We start from the raw sequence: 18,234 nt of genomic DNA on the forward strand, positions 1-18,234 counted from the left end.
CTTTCGGAATTGATTGGAGACGCCTACCGATTTCTGTCAGCAAACATGGGAACAATTAGCTCATCCCCGTTACAACTGTATCCATCGGCTCTTCTATTCTCCCCCAAAGAAAGCTCCATCAGAAACCTATTTGACAATAGTATTCCTCAATGGATTCGCTCCTGGCCAGATACACAATCCCGATGGGGTAGCTGCCTACAGATCCTCGAGGGACATACGGGTGCGGTACATACCGCCAAGTTCGCGCCTTTCAGTGCACGTATGGTATCTGCATCAGACGACAGAACAGTAAGAATTTGGGATATGAACACTGGAGAGTGTCTACAAGTGATCCATAATCCAGTTGGAGTCAATTCCGCAATGTTCTCGCACGATGAAAGACTCGTTGTTGTGGCTTGCAACGACGGGATCATTCGACTGTGGGATGTTAATACAGAGGAATGTGTACAAGAACTTAGGGGGCATAGTGGAAAGGTTTCATCTGCTGTTTTTTCCAGTGACTCCAAGCTTGTGGTCTCCGCGTCCTATGACAAAACTGCTCGGATTTGGGATTCTCTTACTGGAAAATGTACCATGGAGCTCCGCGGTCACGAGAATGAGGTTTCTTCTGTCGCAATATCCCGGGATTCGGCACGCGTGGTAACGTCGTCTTTTTATGACCAGGGCGTTCGAATCTGGCGTACTCTTGATGGAAAGTGCATAGGTGAACTGGAAACCAACGATTATAGCTATGCACGTGCTATTTCGAATGACGCGTCAATGGCAGTGGCGGGCTTAAGGAGCGGTTCCGTCCAGCTTTGAGGGCTCAAGTTAGAAGAATTAAAGACGGATCTAGAAGGACACGACGACCGGATATGTGGTGCGACATTTTCACCAGACTCCTCCCTCATTGCTACATCTTGGCATTGCAACATTGTGTATATATAGAGAACAGCCATCGGCGAGGCCATACGGACCCTTTATGGCTTTATGGTCACCAGAGTACCACTCTTGGTGTTGACTTTTCACCTGACTCGTCCATGATTGCTTCAGCGTCATGCGATCATACCGTCTGCCTCTGGTTAGTAGGGGACTTTGGGCTCCAAATACATGATTCTACGACAAAGTTTTACATCCCTCCGAATGGTAAGCATTTGATATCGCAGTCTTTTCGAGACAACATGGTAATCTGGGATATTGCCACTCAAGAGCGCATCCAAACAATCTAAAACGGCTGCAGCCTATTGGATCCCATTGCCGTCTCCTCCGATTCAACAAGAGTAGCGACACAATCTGGATGTTCTATTCTGATTTGGGACATTAACAAAGGACAGCTGATATCTGAGTTCTCTTCCAATATTGGCCCTGTCCAAACCCTTGCGTTTTCCAAGGACACCCAATACCTCGTCTGTAGCAGCGTGACGCTGGGTGTAGAATTTTGGCATTTGGGCAAAGAGGAGTCCGTTCGGTTACAAGGCGAATTTAATAAGCCCATCACGGATGACGGAAAAGTTTCCGTGTCACTCGATATGCAATATATTGTCTTTGGCCATCAAAATGCCCTGGAGATCTGGTCTTTCCCTCCAGAATCCCCTATACAGAAGATTTCGAAGTCTTTCCAAAGTCATGGCTCTTTTCGAATAGCCCAATTTTCGCCAGATGGGAGACTTTTGGCTGTGGCATTTAGTTACGGCGCATATATCTATGATACGACGTCTTGGGGGAGAGTGACGCAACTTGATGGCGTTCGAGGTGGTATTGAGGCCGTACTTCTTTGGCCAGATTCTACCGTGATAGCGTTTTCGCAATGTTATGGGGGGGAAGCTCACGTCCGAATCTGCAGTACAGCTTCAGGTCACTGTGTGCAGACCATCAGCACTGGAAAGACATCATATCGCTTGTCACTCGACGTCACAGGGCAGTTTCTGTTGACTGACGTAGGGTCGATTCCAGTAAGTTGCCTGAATTTTGCAACGGACAAAACAGTACACGTCAACTTTTAAAACGCTGTTTCTGGATATTCAATTAGTCGGGATTCGTGTTGGATTCTCTGGAATGGCGAACGTGTAGTCTGGCTCCCAATGGAATTTCGAGAGTCCCCAAGAGCAGTATTTGACGATATCGTGGTACTTGGGTCCAACTACTGACAGGCTGGGCTTTATTCAGTTTGACGCCAACAAGTTGCCAATGCAAGCCAAACACTGATCTCCAAGTGTCGCATTACACCTTTCCAAAGTGCCATCTCAGAAGGTAAAGCGACGAGGACTCTATAAGTTGACGAAACCACGTTGATCAGACATGGAAACGTTTCGTTGAGACTGAATTGGGTTTGAGGTGTGTGGTATTTAGAATTTATATATGCTTTAGACAATTCATTGCGGTGTTTAATTGACTGTTTAGAAAGTCTTTAACCTTCCCATTCTTGTGTGCCTCAACTGTTGTGATGTACACTTCCTGGGGCTTGGCGGGACTATAGCCCTTGTCGATCTGTGTCTGCCATCCGGCTCGCTTCTCCTTCTTCTGTAAATGTAATATTTTGTTGAAGCATATTCCTGATGAATTCATCTTTTCTGAGAGTATAGGGACTGTTGGGGTAATGGTGTGAACTTGCCAGCATTGCGAGCATGCCGAGGGCGGGCTGCTTGGTGATGTCGTGGCCACAACCGATCTTGTAGAGGCCTAGTTCCATGGATAGAATTAGTTCCCAGTACCTCATGACTCATGACTTACCAGTCCTCATAGATCTCCTTGGGATACGTACCGTAAAGCTCAAGCGATTGGACTTTGGAGAGGCTCTCTGACTGAGGTGGAAAATTTGTACTGCTTGGCAATCAGGTGGCTTTCTGTCCAACGTTAAACTCCAAGGTGTGCTTTATTGGGCCAACCAAGCATTAGACTTCATTGGGGTGAAATTCGTAAATAGTCCTTCGATAGTGCTCGAAAATAGCCTATGCTATGTGCCAGCTAAACCCAGGTTCAGGGGTCCGAAATGGAAAGCGTTGAGGTATTGCTGCGAATGGTGCAGCAGACGCCATCACATGTTCCGTTTCACGAAGGGTCCAATAGTTGCCATGTTGCATTTCGGTTTTATTTTATAACCCAACTCATCGAGTAAGAAGTTGTAATTTGAATGACTGGTCAGATTACTGGATTTGCTTGTCCTTCTTGAGCTCTTCCACGAGCTCAATGTACTTCTTCTGGGCTTCCTCCACGGTCACTCCCTCGTCGACCCGGGCCTTCCAACTCGCCCTCATCTTCTTCCTCTGCTCATGCAAAAAGATATCAGCAATATGAAATTGGAAGGACGAGACGAAATTAAAGGCTGCGAAGGTTAGATGGACGCGATTCCTTACTGCTAAATCGAACATGCCAGGGGCGGCCTCCGTGGTTATGTCGTCACCTTTGGCGATCTTGAAGAAGCCTAGTACCATCGATGAAATTAGTCCCTAGTGTCCGATGGCTTGCTAACCCTATTAGATCTCCTTGGGAGTACGTACTATAAAGACGGAGCATGTCGTCTTGACTGAGATGGCCTTTCAACTTCTGGGCTTCGATATTTGCGGCGTCATTAAACGCCTGGTTACTGGTATTGACCGACATGGTGGCGGATGGAGCAGTGTCACTTTAAGGAAACGGAGTAGACTTGTAAAGAACAACAAACGAAGCCTGCAACTTGAAGCGAGATGTATGCAAGACGGAGAAAAGATCGAGACAGTCCCTCAACACGTGGAGCTGGAGATGTTGGGGCAAGGGGGAAATGGCGGAAGAGTCTGGTCAACAGCTGACTTGCGCTCTTCCCCCCGCCACTCCTCGGCGGGGTACACAAAGCACGAGCACCACAAAGCTCTCTTCACCAAGCCTAGTGTGGCGGCATTCTCTCCCGTCGAAATAGGGGAATCTACGGCCCAGGCAGGTGACGTCTTTGGCCAGTCCATTGGTCGAGTTGTGCGGATGAAGCCCCATTTGGTGTCTCTGGTGGGTGGAGCGGGCTGGCTCTTCCCTTCAGTGCTCAACGGCAGGGACGAGTTCTGGTGCTGGGTTGCTCTGGCATCGATGGCATGTTGTGTTGCGACGAGACAAACGTGGCAGGACGAGTTGTTGAAGACTAGACTAGTCCGCATGTTGTGGTTGTAGTATAAGAGCGGTGGGATTTTTTGTCATTTCTTTTTTGGGCGTCACCGGTTCCTGCTGGTCGCACGGAAAAGCACGGTCCCTTGCCAGGGAGCGGGATATGTATGACTGAATGCCGGCCTGGGCTCAAACTTTATGCCGTTGGGCAGAAAGCATTTCCCATTTCCCTGGGAAAGAGGACAACAGCTCGGGGAGCAAGGTGTGACAAGGTCACGTTTCTTGGTGCTGCGTACGGGGGTGCATTGCTCCCGTGGCTTCTATCCTGGTCTGATGAATCATCTTCACATGAGAGCTTGGATGGGAGAATGCGGTGGGTCTGCAAGGTCCCAGGTGTGCCGCACGATGATGGATGGAGGTTGAGGATGCGGGTTGAAAAAGCGACTGGTATGACTTCGCACGTCTTGAGCGCCGTGATGAGGCAACCTTGATGGTTCCTTGGCTGTGAGAAACAATGCCGTGGATCAGATGAAATCAAGTCCACCAAAGGCTCGATGCTGAAGAATGCCGAATAAGTGGGGAGCTTTGAAACTCCGAGTCGTCATACATCATCGCCCGACGAGACAGCGTGAGACGGGATAAAAAAAAATACAAGCATCTAGACACAAAAACGCATAGCATCGTGAATCCTCAGTCACTTCGTCGAGTCCCATCTTCTCCAACATGTCCAAAACCGTAGTCGTCCTCGGCGGCTCTTTAGGCGGCCTTGCCGTCACTCACCGTCTGCTCAAGTACACGCTTCCTCACGAGACGGATCTCAAGGTCATATTAATCACAAAGGTGCACCGCTTTACCCCTACTACTCTTCATTCCCCCCCCGCCCCGCGGCAAAACCAAGCTCAATGTTATAGAACTCCCACTTCTACTGGAACATCGCGTCCATCCGCGCCGTCATCCCCGGCGTCCTCCAAGATGAGCAGATCCTACAGCCCATCGAGCCCGGGCTGGCGCAATACCCGCCCAACAGCGTAGAATTCGTCCTCGGCGAAGCCACGAGTCTGGACACGGCCTCCAAAACAGTCCACGTCTCGACGGGCGACGACACCCGCACCGTTGCATACGACTACCTGGTCATTGCGACAGGGTCGACCAGCAAGTCTCCCTCGATGCCGTGGAAAGCCTCGTCCACCCACGAGGCGTGCGTCAAGGCCCTACACGCAGCCGCAGATGGCATCCGGAAGGCGTCGCACATCGTGGTAGCCGGGGCGGGCGCGACGGGCGTAGAGCTCGCGGGCGAGATACGCTTCGAGTTCCGGGACAAGACGGTGGTGCTGCTGTCGTCGGACGAGCAGCTCCTCGGCGGGGACTGCATCGCGGCGGCGGCGGAGAGGGAGCTGGTGAAGCTGGGCGTCACGATTCGCAGGGGCGTGCGGGTGGCCGGCACCGAGGACGAGGACGGCGGCAAGACCGTTGTGAGGCTGGAGGGGGGCGAGGAGCTGGAGACGGAGCTGTACCTCCCGACGATGGGGTTCGTGCCCAACACGGCGTATCTGCCGGGCGGCTTCTTGAACGACAGCGGCTACGTGGATGTCGATGAATACATGGGCGTTGCAGCCCAGGACGCCGGAGGCAGGGTGTGGGCGGTTGGGGATGCGGTTTCCAAGCCGAGAGCTGGGTTTCTCATCACCGAGGCGCAGGCTGCCGGCGTGGCCAAGAATATCGACCTGGTGCTACGAGGTAAAGACCAGCAAGTTGTTCATGGCCCGTCGATAGACGTATTCATTTGTTCGACGGGCCGCTCCAGGGCCGCGGGACGATTTGGCTTCGTCCCCATACCGTCCCTGGCGGCGTGGATCGGCAAGGGCCGCACGCTGGGGGTAGAGCGGACGAAAAAATACGTAGACGGGAGTATGTGGTGATGGAGAGATAGACGGTAGATAGATATGGCACGTCGTCCAGGGGCTGTGTGACACGCTGTAAAATTTAGATTTACGTCTAATGCTTTCAGACATATGTTCGCTGAATCCAACATCCTCCTCCCTTCTTTGACCAAAAAAAAAAAAAAACCCCCCATCACGCCTTCTCTGCGTCAATCTGTCTCCGCAAATCATCCAATACCGCTTGTCTCGAACTCAAATGCGTCTCCAAACCCTCTACTTGCTCCCTCACTGTCTGCAAATCTTCCGAGACGCTCTTCAGGCTTGAACCAACAGCACTCTTGCCTGTCCCCTCCTCCAATTCTCTCAATTGTCTGCGCTTATAGTCCAGTAGCTGGTCGAGTTCCCTCCTTACAAGCGCAGGCTTGGAATCTCTCTTGCCGCCTTTCCGCTGCTCGGCCATGTCCTCCACCTTTTGAATCTTGTTTTCCAAGTCGGCGAGTTGTCGCTTCAGCCGAACCTCCTCCCAATCTTCCGTCTTTTCCGTCGAAAAGTCGGTGCCGGCTGTCTTGAATCCGCTTCGACCCAGCCGTGTGAGGTACTGTTCACCGAATTTCGTCTTTCGACCAGTCGAGGTAGAGTCGTCGGCCTTGGTGGCCCATCGTGAGTTGGCACCAGTCCGTTGGTTGTCGAGCTGGTAGTCTATCTGGTTGCGCTCGAAGCTGGAGCGTAGTGAGGCAGGAACGCTACGGGGGATGCGGAAGCCTTCGTGGCGGTAATTCAGGATATGGAGGAATGCGAGGCACGCGTCTTTGTTGATAGTAGAGCCGGCGGAAGGGTTGACGAGGTTCCAAGCTGATCTGACATCGGTGTCGGGGACGTCGAGAGATTCGTAGAGTTCTTCGAGGGCGTTGACTAGTAGAAACAGATGAGAGGGTGCGCTGAGGGACACACACAAAAAAAGGGACGAGACTAACATGATACTTCGCCCCGCATGTCCCGGTTCTCTTGATAAATGTGCTCGTATTTTGCCTTGTCCTCGGGCTTCATGTACCACTCAAACCCATCCTTGAGACCAAGGTCGTCTGAGTCGTCTTCGACCTGCTCAAACTGCGGCTGCTTGCCGGTGATGGCACGAGTTGCCTGAACAAGATGAGCCTTGGACTCGGGGACTAACCAATCCGGGAGTGTCTTGGGGACGTCGGAATATTCCTGATCATCATAAGTATTCGCAAAGACTGGGTCTCGTGGTCGGTACATCATACTCCGTTCAGAATGTCAAAAATAAGTCGCATTGCGACACAGAACTCCTCAAAGTCCAAGTTTCCATCATTGTCGACGTCGGCCAAATCCCACACGCGCTCCAGCTGATCATCGCGGAGACCGCTGTTCTTCAGAACCGGAGCTGCTTGTTCGCCGGTGAGAAATTGGCCACCGCCTGTTCGGTCGGAGAAGATGTTCCAATACGTCTCAATCTCCTTGGCCTCAATCTTGGGAGGCGCCATGGTTGCCGGGGGCTCAGGCTGCCGGGGGTCGGGCGGCAGCAGGTCGATTCGGGAGCGGATTAGTATTGGAGATGGACAGAAGAGGCAGCTCTGTGCGGTTGGTTGTATGGCTGCGTGCGCCGTGAAGGGGGCATGAAGGATGCTAAAGTTCCAAGACCACGGAAGGCGAGGCACACACGATGGCTTGAGTGACGAAGCTCCAGGCTCGAGGTTGCAGACTCTCGGTACACTTCAATACACCAGACCAGATCTAACTGGTTCCAGTTAGCGCTGCGTTCAGTAATTGTGTAGCCCCAGTTGTCCTAGTCTAAGATGAGGGTACCTATTTTGGGCGCAAAATTTCTGTCAGGGCATCCTTATCGGGTGCTTCGATACTACGGGGGTAGGTACCTACAGATGAACCAGCTTCTTGTCATTAGCAAGGCTAGATACCTTGGCCTCCCATTGTGCTCCGACCTCCGTAGTCAACATGTAGGACGCCTAAGTTGGATCTGGTAATGGCACAGAGCACGGCACAGCGTATGATCTGGTTCTAGTGGTGGGGGGCCCCTCGAGCATAATACATTGCTGTACAGGGTATGCTCACGGCTCAGGGGGAGTACAGACTGTGCTGTCCCTTTTCTTTTTTTTTAATAAGATCATTAATTGGACAACCTCAGGTTTGTCTCAAAGAGCAAACAACTTGCCGTGTCTTCAAATAAAACATCAAGACTCCGAGTACTCGGGTTGGGCTGGCCAGTCGACGCGGCGTGGTTTGTCACTTGTCGTGGGTCACGGACCTGGATGCCAGCCCCACACGCAACTGTGGACGCCCGCAATTTACGTCGCGCCGCGAGGGGCAAACCGAAATGTTGGTTAAATTGAGACTGGACCCTTTCCCGCCGAGACAAAACCAACAACATCTGGATTCTCCTGCGTCCTCTCGCAAAGGCCGGCAGCGCAGAACCTCGGACGAGCTTAACCAACTCTCCAAAGTCTCCAAAACAGCACCAAGATGGCGACCACCACCGTCACGGTCACCGAGACCCGACCAGAGCCCATGACGGCTGATACCATCCTCCGCCTCTTCCCCGACATCGACACCAGCTCGGAGGCACTGTCCGGCCACGACGAGGAGCAGATCCGGTTGATGGACGAGGTGTGCATTGTGCTGGATGACAATGACATGCCAGTAGGCAAGGCCAGCAAAAAGCTCTGTATGATGTGCCTTTGTTCCTTACGAAGCCAGTGACCGTGGCCAATGAGACAGGGGAAAGCATGTATGCTAATTGTGTATCCGTCTAGGCCACCTCATGTCCAACATTGACAAGGGACTGTTGCACCGGGCCTTTTCCGTCTTCCTGTTCAACGACAAAAACGAGCTGCTCCTTCAGCAGCGTGCCTCCGAAAAGATCACCTTCCCCGACATGTGGACCAACACGTGCTGCTCGCACCCTCTGGCCGTGTCCGGCGAGACTGGCTCCAACCTCCCCGATGCTATTGAGGGCGCGAAGCGTGCGGCGCAGCGAAAGCTTGAGCACGAGCTGGGCATTAAAAAGGAGCAGGTTCCAATCGAAAAATTCCGATTTCTCACGCGGATTCATTATAAGGCTCCCAGTGACGGCAAGTGGGGAGAGCATGAAAGTAAGCGGTCCGAATACCTGGCAGAAAACTTCTGTCGAATAATGGAGTCCGATAGTGTGCTTGCTGACCAGTCATTTAGTCGACTACATCCTGTTCATCAAGACAAACGTCGATCTCAAGCCCAATCCCAACGAAGTCCAGGCCACCCAGTACGTCAACGCCGACAAACTTAAGAAGCTATTCGAGGACCCTTTGTTGAAATTCACCCCGTGGTTCAAGCTCATTTGCAACTCGATGCTGTTTGAGTGGTGGGCGAGTCTTGACTCTGGTTTGGACAAGTATACCAACGAGCAGGAAATCCGGCGCATGCTGTAAACCGACCACTGCATTGCGTGGGCGCATGTGTGCGAGGGGCAGAGAGGGGAAGGGACAAATGGAGATACAGAGCGGATGGACCTACAACCTTTGCGAGTCACTTACATGGCAGAAAGAGGGAGGATAGATGCTGACAGACGCCACATGCTTGTGGCCCCGGTCGGCCCTTGGCGGATAAGCCGCAGACCCGGACTTGGTTGGAAGATAATTACCTAATGTAAACCAGGCACGCAAGTTTTCTACATACAAAGTACATACATTTAGCGGCGTTGCATTTGGAGCCGGAACGGAGAGTGTCTCGTCAATCCCAACATGGTCATTTTCGGGACTGCATCACAGCATCCTGGTGATGGCATCAATAACCAACAACTTAGTAGTTAGTATTGTTACTCACGCACAGCAACAGCACCGGCTTGCATGCACATGCACCGTCTGACGCAGCACTTGGGCGCCAAGACTTGCCGTGCTCATTGTGCCCACACGGACCATTGAAACCATGGAAGCTTTGAAACTCGTCGGCGCCCAGCACAGCTGTAGCGTGACCATCAATGCATGCAAGACGGACAAAGGGGTATGTCGAGGTGACGCCTCTCGGTGAGCCACGTAGCCAAGCGTACACGGATGACGAGTGAAAGGTGAAAGCTGGCATGATGTGCTGCAGCGCCCGTGACGCAACGGATGCGATGCGCGAAGCCACGGGCACGGGCACGGGCACGGAAGATCAGCCTGGCAGTGCTCAAGCTGGCAAAAGGAGGCCGAGGCACCCGCTCTCGGCGGCGAAAAGAACGTCAACTGGTGGCAGTGAGGCAGGGAGATCCACTAAAAAGCCCCGTAGCTGGGCCGCCTCAGCGGTGTCCACGGTGCTGAACGGTCTGGTGCTAGCGGCCTCTGGCAGCGCCCGCGGTAGCTAGTGCCCGTTTGACAGCTCCGCGCCGTGTCTGGTGGCTGAGCGACGACAGACTGCAAGCAAGCAATGAATGACTCACTTCTCCGTACATTAGTCGTTGAAAAAAGCGTCTTGGAAGCAAAGGGTGGAGCGCGCAATGGGTGAGGCATTGACGGTGTGCCGGCTGGCTCATCCGGCAGCCGGTGTCCGAGTTGACCGACACCACCAAGACCACCAAGTCGACACAGCCGCATCCTCACTTGTCTACGGCTTCCACTCCACCCCCTCCTTTGCATGATCTTGTGATCAATTGATCGCTCCGAGACCAACGTCCCGGTATTCCTGGCCAACGAGATGACGGTGCTTACGGTTCCGGTGCTTGGCTAGTGATTCGAGGCGCAGAAATGCCGGACTCGGTAGGTGATCGAGACCGATGTGAGCCTCGTCCTCGTCTCCCCTCATGTCTGAGACTTCCAAGCCAGACATGGAAGGCGCGGCAGGCTTGGTCTCAGTCCTTAAGTTAAGCTTGTTTCTTCCTCTCCATACTTTAGTTCCGACTCTCCCCAAGCACACCTGTTAGCTTTCCTCAACCATCCATATCCATCTTTCAACCTCGTCCTTTCTGGCAGCTATTATCAAACCAGCTTCGCGCTTCTATTGTGTGCGCATCCGCCACCAGTGTCGTCGGATTCATACTCCACGCACGTAGAACCTCAATACAACCGCTTTCAAGCTTCCTACGAAGACCCAAATCTCGCCCCCCTTTTCTTCTTCCTCCTCTAATCTAAATCGTTTTGACGCTCCTCCAGCCCTCGTGTCATTTGTTGGGCATGACTCGTCGCGAACGATACTCTGTTGGCATAATAACTAGTGACTGGGCTACAGTCTGCAAAATGTACTGAAAAAGAAGAGAAAAGAAAACCCGTGATTTTCAGCTGAAAAAGCAGAGACAGGATCCAAAAAGACGAGCAGCCAGTTCCTCACCATGCTTCTTCAACCCTTCAGCTCTGATTTTGCCCCGTGGTGACTGGGTGCCAACCTTTTTGTGATTGTAACTGATGCCTTTTCCTTTCTCGCTTTGGCCCCCGAAAGCGAGATCGAACCCAGAAAAGAAAAAATGATTCCCTCCTCTCTGTTGCCTGTGTCTTCTGTTTGCAGTCTAACAAGCTAGGTAGAAGTAAACATAAACGTCCACCAACATGGCGCAGGTCAACCACGCCCAAACCCGCCTTCAACCTAATCCCCGGCTGTCCTTGATTCCGTCAACGTGGGAGACAGAGGTTCGCGAACTCACCTTGCGTGAGCGCCGAGAGGCCGGCCTTGCTCTTGCCCACAGCTTCGCTGCCGATCCGCTGTCACTGTATCTCATGGGTGTCGATGACGCGACTTGCTGGCCGTCCGAGAAGCTTTGGAGGCTGCATGTCCGGCTTATGCAGTGCTCGTATGTTTCGTACCGGCTCAGGGGCGTTGCAACAGCCATCGGCGGAGACTACGACGCCATTGCATTGTGGTGCGTGTGAACACTATCCCCACGGGCCTTGTTCTTTTGCAGGACCATGTTACTGCCGTCTGAGGACCACGCTGACTTTTTCTTTTGTGTAGGATGCCCCCAGGGACAACCAACGACGACTGGCTCGCCACGCTCTGCAGCGGAACCTGGCGTCTGTGGTACCAGCTCTCTCGTGAGAGCCGGATACGTCTCTTCGATGAGCTGTACCCTGCGCTGCATGACACCAAGGCTGAGGTATTGGGCGACCGCAACGGCGACAGCTACTACTTGGGCTACCTGGGCACCAAGGCGAGCTCGAGAGGCAAGGGATATGCCACCAAGTTGCTCAGACACATGATGGAAAAGGTAAAAGGGAGATGAGATGAAGATTAAACAAAATCCCCCACGTGCGGTCCAAAAATGGACAGTAGAGCTGACATGACCTCTTTTACTGTAGGCTGACGCTGAAAACCGCCCCATGTACCTCGAGTCGTCAAATGAGTCCAACAACCGATTCTACGCCAAATTTGGATTCGAAATGAAAAAGGAAATCGTCCTGACTCGCGGTCCGGTGCCTATCCGCCTGTTCTGCATGCTGCGGGAGCCTCAAAACGACAAGGCTAGTAGCTCGGTCGATATGGGGAGCGAAAAGGACTGATTGAAGTTTGATCGGATGTGGCTATTTCGTGCTATTTGATTTCTTGAGACTGTCTTTACCGTTTTGCTATGCGAATTCGTTCTTCACTCCTTTAAACGGATGGCGTAGTATTTGGCAATCTCAGACTGTTTTTCATACTTGAAAAGAGGAGATTGGAAAGACCTCTGTCCCCCGTGAGCTTATGGTATTTGCATAATAAGGAGAAATTGATTTTGCAATTCCGAAATCGTAACATGACTACCTGTGCCTTTATCCCGAAAAACACCTGTATTTACCCAGTGCGGTGCCCGAACCATGCGGTCGCCAACGTCTCGTCCACGCTTGCCTAGCACTCCAAAATGGCCCAAGTCTCATCATCAACAGTCGTGTAAATCAAGCCGTGACCCAGCAACTCGTCCGACGCTGCCAGCACATCCCTCACCGACAGGCCCGTCGAGCTACTGATGACATTCAGATGAACGCCCTCGTTCATACCGGGAGCCCCATTCATAAAGTTAAACATCTTCTTCGCCGCCGCCGAACAGCCAGACACTTTGCTCAGCATCTGCCCAGAACCACCACCGCCATTCGCGTTGCCCCCGTACCCGCCGCCGCCAACAAACATGCTCTCCCCGCCGCCGTTCGCCGCGCCGTCCTGCCCCAGCGGGCCCCTCGTCAAGTACAAGTGCACATACGTCGCCTCCAACAAGTGGTAATTGACCTCGTTGAAGTCCGTCACGGGCCGGATGACATGGGCGCCCACGTGGCGCTTGTTCGAAAACGACTTGAGGCGGCCCCATACGCGCACGTAGGAGTCGAGCTCGTACTGGTCTGCGTTGGCGTCGTCTGCCTTGTCGGCGTCGATCCACTTCTTGACTTCGATCTGGCCCGTGCCGTCGTCGATTTTCAGCGTCACGTTGGTGGGCTGCGGGTTGATGTTGCGGACTTGTCCTACAAAGGTGATTTGGGTTATGGTTGTGTTGTCGATTTTGAAGTCGGCGCCGGTGAAGGCCTCGTCTGCTTCGAGGATCTGCTTGATGGTGACGGGGCGGAGGGATTCATCTTGGTATGACTGGAGAGCAACATGGGTTATTAGAGAGCCGTTAGGGGGAGAGGGAGGAAAGGATTATTGTTATTTTTTTTTACTTTGCTGCCGCCTTGACTGCCTGGTTGCGAACCGCCGGCGAAGAAGCCGCCCGAGTCATCGCCGCCTTGGGCGCCGTAGCTCGTTTTAGAGTAGCCTGCGTATGCTGCTGTGCATCTTGTTAGAAGACATGGACATGGTCAATTTAGGAAATGAGTGATTTGTAGTGTTTGGACATACACATGGCTGATTTGGATTGGGATGCTTTGCGTATGAAGAATTCACGGTTCATCCTTGACGGCGGGAGACGCGTTTTGGGCGCGTCTTTGGTTAATTGGATTTGCCCCGCGGTGGTGGGGCGTCTTGTGACGAGACGGGGATGAGTAAGCAGGTTGTTCGCTGCTGCGAGGATGACTCGTCATTTTGCCTCGGCAACTGGTTGGCGCGGAGCTCCCAGGACTCCGTCGTCCGTCTCGAGCTCGGATCCAAGCCGGAGACAAAGCGGGTGATGACTTGGCTTTCCCCAGCTTTTCGGACGACTCCGTTTCTCGACCATCATTTCATCCATCGCATTGTCTGTCTCATTCATCCGCAATCTGTGCATCATTTGCATCTGTCGTATTAAATACTGTATCTTGACCCCTTTCCTGCGAAAATAATCAGGCTTCTACGCCGCCCCGTCATCGTCAAACACCACGCCAAGGGGACGTCCATTCCAGCCCGGCTTCCCGACGACCCCCGTAACTTTTCTCTGGTCAGCTTTTGTTTGTTTGTACACACATACAGCCAACGTCCTCGTGCCCAGTCTTTCTGCGCCATGGGCAGATCACAGACTGCATCTCTCCCCATTATCCCGCTCGCTAGAGGCACCGTCCTGCTTCCTGGCTTGATTCAGCGAATCTCTGTCACTTCGAGCCGTCCCGATATCCCTGCGCTCCTCGCCCACGTCTACGAGCAAGCTGCCGCCAAAGGCCCCGAGGGACGAATCGACAGTATATCAATCGCTTGCGTTCCGCTCTCCTCACCCTTCGTAGGCCCCACTGGCCAGCTTCTCATCAACAATGGAGAGGAGATAGATACCTCGCAGCTTGCCGAGGTGAATCCCGGCAGTGCCAACAAGGCCGATGTCTTTGGATTTGGTGTTGCCGCCAAGATTGTCGGCATTGATGGCCGCGGTGCCGGCGAGTTTGCGCTCCGTGTTGAAGGCACTTGTCGTGTCAGAGTAGATAGCATCTCCCGCGAGCGACCCTTTTTCCAGGGCAAGGTTACATACTTTAGCGATGAAAGTACGTCTTTGATATTTCTGCCAAGTGACCCACCAGTGCGCTCTAACCATGCGTCTTCTTCTCTAGTTGATATGGCCGACAAACAACTCCAGGATCTTTTTGGCTTGCTCAAAGCTCAGTCCCGCGAACTCGTTACCATTTTAAGAATCTCGTCGCTGTTACCACGCACCAAGAATGGGCCGGCATTGTCACCTGGGCTTACGAAACGGCTCGAAATGCTCATCATGCGACGCGAGATGAAGGAAGCAGGACTGCTGGCTGACTTCATGTCAAACCTCGTCGAGGCGTCCCACGAGGAGAAGCTGGGCGTACTAGCCGCGCTGGATGTCAAGGTCAGAATCACAAAGGTCATTGAGCTGCTGGAGCGGCAAGTAGGGGGTATCAAGAACAACTTCAAGATTACCACATTCACTGCAGTCCCTGTCCAGATTCTCGACAGGCTAAATGACAATCCTAACAAGAGGAATGGCCCCGGTCTGCCAATTCCAGGCGTCAACTTCCTTTCGGGCGCCGGTCAGATGCCATCTGGTAACGATCAAGGAGACGAGCAAGAGGCAAATGAGCTGGATGAGCTGAAAAAGAAGCTGCAAAATGCCCAGCTCCCAGCCGAGGTGGCCAAGACTGTCGACAGAGAGCTGCGACGGCTACAGAAGATGATGCCCATGAATCAGGAATATCAAGTCACACGCAACTGGCTTGAAACTCTGTCGGAGATCCCCTGGGCAGCAGTCACAGATGATCGCCTGGGCCCCGAGACGCTGATCAGAGCACGGAAACAGCTTGATGATGACCATTACGGCTTGGACAAGGTCAAGAAGAGGTTGATAGAATATCTCGCCGTCCTTCGTCTGAAGCAGTCTTTGAACGACGACGTCGACGAGCAGATCCGTAAGGCCGAGGCAGAGATTGCCCCTGCGCACGATTCTAGCAACCCGCCAGCTGAGGGCGCGAACCCAGAGAACAGTGCAAAACTCCAGATCCTGAAATCAAAGAGGATGGTGGACAAGTCACCGATTATGCTTCTTGTCGGCCCGCCTGGAGTTGGTAAGACTAGTCTGGCCAAGTCAGTCGCCACGGCACTCGGAAGGAAGTTTCATCGCATCTCTCTCGGCGGCGTTAGAGACGAAGCCGAGATTCGTGGACATCGTCGAACATATGTTGCTGCTATGCCCGGCTTGATTGTTCAAGGTCTACGAAAGGTTGGCGTTGCCAATCCAGTCTTCCTCTTGGATGAAATTGATAAGATCGGCATGGCCAGCGTCCACGGAGACCCCTCTGCCGCCATGCTCGAAGTCTTGGATCCAGAACAGAACCATACTTTCCAGGACCACTACATAGGCATGCCGATCAACTTGTCCAAGATCCTCTTCATTGCCACGGCAAACAACTTGGACACCATTCCGGCGCCGCTCCTGGACCGCATGGAAATGATTTATCTCCCGGGCTACACCACCCTGGAGAAGCGTCATATTGCCATGCAACACCTCGTTCCCAAGCAGATCCGAGCCAATGGATTAGTCGAGGACCAAGTCATCTTCAACAAGGATGTTGTCTCCAAGATTATCGAGTCGTACACTCGTGAATCAGGGGTTCGCAACCTGGAACGAGAGATTGGGTCTGTATGCCGTGCGAAAGCCGTGGAGTATGCTGAAGCCAGAGATGGCGGGAGTATTGAAAAGTACAGGCCACTTCTTACAATCGAGGACATTGAAAACATTCTCGGCATCGAAAAGTTTGAAGAGGAAATTGCCGAAAAGATCAGCCGCCCCGGTATCGTTACAGGTCTTGTGGCCTACAGCACTGGCGGCAATGGAAGTATCCTGTTCATTGAGGTCGCCGATATGCCGGGCAATGGCAGGGTACAGCTGACGGGCAAGCTGGGCGATGTCCTCAAGGAGAGCGTGGAAGTCGCCTTGACCTGGGTCAAGGCTCATGCCTACGAGTTGGGCCTCACTCCTGAGCCTACGACGGACATCATGAAGGACCGCAGCATTCATGTACACTGTCCTTCTGGTGCGATCCCCAAGGACGGACCAAGCAGTGGCATCGGACAGGCTATTGCCCTCATCTCCTTGTTTTCTGGCAAACCTGTGCCTCCAACAATGGCCATGACGGTACGTAACTAGCCCTTCTCTTCGCTATTGTCGAACTTTTTTTTTTTTTTCTGTGTCTAGAAATAGTCACTTGCATAGACGAGAGTGGCCCCATTGTGAGTCAATTCATACTAACACAGCATGATGCTGTTTAGGGTGAAATTTCCCTTCGCGGACGTGTCACGGCCGTTGGCGGCATCAAGGAGAAACTCATTGGGGCTCTCCGAGCCGGCGTCAAAACAGTCTTGCTTCCGGCACAGAACCGGAAGGACGTCAAGGACTTGCCTCAGGAAGTCAAGGACGGTCTGCAAATTGTGCACGTTAGGTACGAGTTTCCCGCCTGCTCCTTGCTTTTTTTTTTGTTTTTCCTTGCCCTTTGCCCACGGAAAGCGGTGCATGATTCTTGATATTGCATACCGTGCTCGTCTGTTTTATTGGGGTTTCGAACTTGTCCGACATGTTCCCGTTTTGGTGTAATTGCAATGCACTTTTGGGATAAGGCGAAGAGGTCCAAGACCAAGCCCAAGCCACCAAGTAAGCTGAACTAACGTTTCAATTAAATAGTCATATTTGGGAAGCGATCCGCTTGGTATGGCCAGACTCTCACTGGGCCGCAGATGGTCACTACGCCAGCATTGAGAGCCGGCTGTGAGGGTGTATGTCGAACCATTGTATATCAGCACGTAGATTACCATCACTATTCAATGAAACAGCAATGCCATGTCGCTAGGATTATTGATGGCGTCCGTTCCGCCTTTGAGTTGTAGCCTTGTCGTTTGATGCAGCGTTGTTCAGTCGTTAGTTGAGCTGACCAAGGACCTCTAGTTTGACTTTAGACCAGAAATCTACCTAGGCCCAGTAATGGCGATAGCCGGAGGAGGACTGGAGATGATGATGATGGATGAGTTGCGACTTTTTCTTTTCTTTGTTTCTCTCTCTCTCTCTCTCTTTTTTTTTAATAATTTTTTATTTTACTTTTTTTTCTTGAATTTCCCGACATGGCGGCTTGTCGGGGTCCCACAACTACACACTCCAGAGTCGACGATGCCGTCCGACCACGGGCTCCAGTAAAAACCACTGGGATAGGGGCACTTGGTCGACCCCATTAGATAAACATGCCTCAATGTGCGGAATATACACATCACTTGGCAAAGGGGGTCCGAAGGTGGAGGATACGCCTCATTCCGGCCGGTCGTGTGGTTTTGGAAGCGGTCTCGTCACATTTGGGTCTCCTGTTGGGTGACGATAAGAGAGAGGAAGTTGTCCGGTGTGGTATACTCGGCAATCAGCAGCCAGAACCAAGCTGGCACGTACCCCCCCAGGTTATCTCGTTTCCTGGCTCCTCCCACCTTTGCAATTTGTGTTATTTATGCACGTCGTACGATGGCGTTG

The 18,234-nt window shown here is 52.6% G+C and overlaps 7 protein-coding genes across 9 annotated transcripts; 4 read left to right on the forward strand and 3 right to left on the reverse strand.

The window, feature by feature from the left end:
• Nucleotides 1-3,115: 3,115 nt before the first annotated feature.
• On the reverse strand, nt 3,116-3,790 carry ACB1_1 (acyl-CoA-binding protein (ACBP)/diazepam binding inhibitor (DBI)/endozepine (EP)). The gene is made up of 3 exons (XM_066117016.1): nt 3,477-3,790; nt 3,333-3,400; nt 3,116-3,242 (listed from the first exon to the last, which is right to left on the reverse strand). Exons 1-3 carry the CDS (start codon nt 3,577-3,579, stop codon nt 3,123-3,125), a joined length of 291 nt encoding a protein of 96 aa, XP_065978904.1. The 5' UTR covers nt 3,580-3,790; the 3' UTR covers nt 3,116-3,122.
• A 918-nt stretch (nt 3,791-4,708) lies between these two features.
• Nucleotides 4,709-7,774, reverse strand: END3_1 (endocytosis defective- protein). 3 transcript variants are annotated; one of them, XM_007808799.2, is made up of 4 exons: nt 7,752-7,774; nt 7,190-7,683; nt 6,902-7,136; nt 4,709-6,839 (listed from the first exon to the last, which is right to left on the reverse strand). In XM_007808799.2, the coding sequence occupies exons 2-4, from the start codon at nt 7,427-7,429 to the stop codon at nt 6,121-6,123; spliced, it is 1,194 nt and encodes a 397-aa protein (XP_007806990.1). In that variant the 5' UTR covers nt 7,430-7,683; nt 7,752-7,774; the 3' UTR covers nt 4,709-6,120. The 3 variants fall into 3 exon arrangements, with proteins under 3 accessions (XP_007806990.1, XP_065978905.1, XP_065978906.1); XM_066117017.1 differs by having other exon boundaries at nt 4,709-7,136; XM_066117018.1 differs by having other exon boundaries at nt 6,902-7,683.
• Nucleotides 4,771-5,966, forward strand: J3458_001956 (uncharacterized protein; the record flags this gene model as incomplete). The annotated part of the gene is made up of 2 exons (XM_007808798.1): nt 4,771-4,887; nt 4,959-5,966. 2 exons carry the CDS (start codon nt 4,771-4,773, stop codon nt 5,964-5,966), a joined length of 1,125 nt encoding a protein of 374 aa, XP_007806989.1.
• A 366-nt stretch (nt 7,775-8,140) lies between the features above and the next one.
• Nucleotides 8,141-9,997, forward strand: IDI1_1 (isopentenyl-diphosphate delta-isomerase idi1). The gene is made up of 3 exons (XM_007808800.2): nt 8,141-8,625; nt 8,714-9,052; nt 9,132-9,997. Exons 1-3 carry the CDS (start codon nt 8,424-8,426, stop codon nt 9,365-9,367), a joined length of 777 nt encoding a protein of 258 aa, XP_007806991.1. The 5' UTR covers nt 8,141-8,423; the 3' UTR covers nt 9,368-9,997.
• A 553-nt stretch (nt 9,998-10,550) lies between these two features.
• On the forward strand, nt 10,551-12,400 carry J3458_001959 (uncharacterized protein; the record flags this gene model as incomplete). Its single annotated transcript, XM_007808801.2, has 4 exons — nt 10,551-11,304; nt 11,429-11,763; nt 11,856-12,108; nt 12,200-12,400. Exons 2-4 carry the CDS (start codon nt 11,453-11,455, stop codon nt 12,398-12,400), a joined length of 765 nt encoding a protein of 254 aa, XP_007806992.1. The 5' UTR covers nt 10,551-11,304; nt 11,429-11,452.
• A 325-nt stretch (nt 12,401-12,725) lies between these two features.
• Nucleotides 12,726-13,755, reverse strand: ssb2_1 (Replication factor A protein 2; the record flags this gene model as incomplete). The annotated part of the gene is made up of 3 exons (XM_007808802.2): nt 12,726-13,451; nt 13,526-13,632; nt 13,704-13,755. 3 exons carry the CDS (start codon nt 13,753-13,755, stop codon nt 12,726-12,728), a joined length of 885 nt encoding a protein of 294 aa, XP_007806993.2.
• Nucleotides 13,756-13,952: 197 nt separating this feature from the next.
• Nucleotides 13,953-18,234, forward strand: J3458_001961 (uncharacterized protein). The gene is made up of 4 exons (XM_066117019.1): nt 13,953-14,749; nt 14,816-16,863; nt 16,998-17,167; nt 17,407-18,234. The coding sequence occupies exons 1-4, from the start codon at nt 14,281-14,283 to the stop codon at nt 17,492-17,494; spliced, it is 2,775 nt and encodes a 924-aa protein (XP_065978907.1). The 5' UTR covers nt 13,953-14,280; the 3' UTR covers nt 17,495-18,234.

This window comes from Metarhizium acridum, assembly GCF_019434415.1.
Source record: "Metarhizium acridum strain ARSEF 324 chromosome Unknown scaffold_1, whole genome shotgun sequence".
Lineage (NCBI taxonomy): Eukaryota > Fungi > Ascomycota > Sordariomycetes > Hypocreales > Clavicipitaceae > Metarhizium > Metarhizium acridum.

What these genes read in the sequence shown, in the direction of transcription:
- ACB1_1 (XM_066117016.1), bottom strand. Translation starts at nt 3,579, where the DNA reads ATGTCGGTCAATACCAGTAACCAGGCGTTTAATGACGCCGCAAATATC. An exon ending in CGACATGCTCCGTCTTTATA is followed by an intron (nt 3,401 to 3,476) that starts GTACGTACTCCC and finishes CGATGGTACTAG; the next exon opens with GCTTCTTCAAGATCGCCAAA. An exon ending in CTGGCATGTTCGATTTAGCA is followed by an intron (nt 3,243 to 3,332) that starts GTAAGGAATCGC and finishes TTGCATGAGCAG; the next exon opens with AGGAAGAAGATGAGGGCGAG.
- END3_1 (XM_007808799.2), bottom strand. Translation starts at nt 7,429, where the DNA reads ATGGCGCCTCCCAAGATTGAGGCCAAGGAGATTGAGACGTATTGGAAC. An exon ending in TTTTTGACATTCTGAACGGA is followed by an intron (nt 7,137 to 7,189) that starts GTATGATGTACC and finishes TATGATGATCAG; the next exon opens with GAATATTCCGACGTCCCCAA. An exon ending in CATGCGGGGCGAAGTATCAT is followed by an intron (nt 6,840 to 6,901) that starts GTTAGTCTCGTC and finishes TGTTTCTACTAG; the next exon opens with TCAACGCCCTCGAAGAACTC.
- IDI1_1 (XM_007808800.2), top strand. Translation starts at nt 8,424, where the DNA reads ATGGCGACCACCACCGTCACGGTCACCGAGACCCGACCAGAGCCCATG. An exon ending in CAAGGCCAGCAAAAAGCTCT is followed by an intron (nt 8,626 to 8,713) that starts GTATGATGTGCC and finishes GTATCCGTCTAG; the next exon opens with GCCACCTCATGTCCAACATT. An exon ending in CAAGTGGGGAGAGCATGAAA is followed by an intron (nt 9,053 to 9,131) that starts GTAAGCGGTCCG and finishes CCAGTCATTTAG; the next exon opens with TCGACTACATCCTGTTCATC.
- J3458_001961 (XM_066117019.1), top strand. Translation starts at nt 14,281, where the DNA reads ATGGGCAGATCACAGACTGCATCTCTCCCCATTATCCCGCTCGCTAGA. An exon ending in TACATACTTTAGCGATGAAA is followed by an intron (nt 14,750 to 14,815) that starts GTACGTCTTTGA and finishes CTTCTTCTCTAG; the next exon opens with TTGATATGGCCGACAAACAA. An exon ending in CTGCAAATTGTGCACGTTAG is followed by an intron (nt 17,168 to 17,406) that starts GTACGAGTTTCC and finishes TCAATTAAATAG; the next exon opens with TCATATTTGGGAAGCGATCC.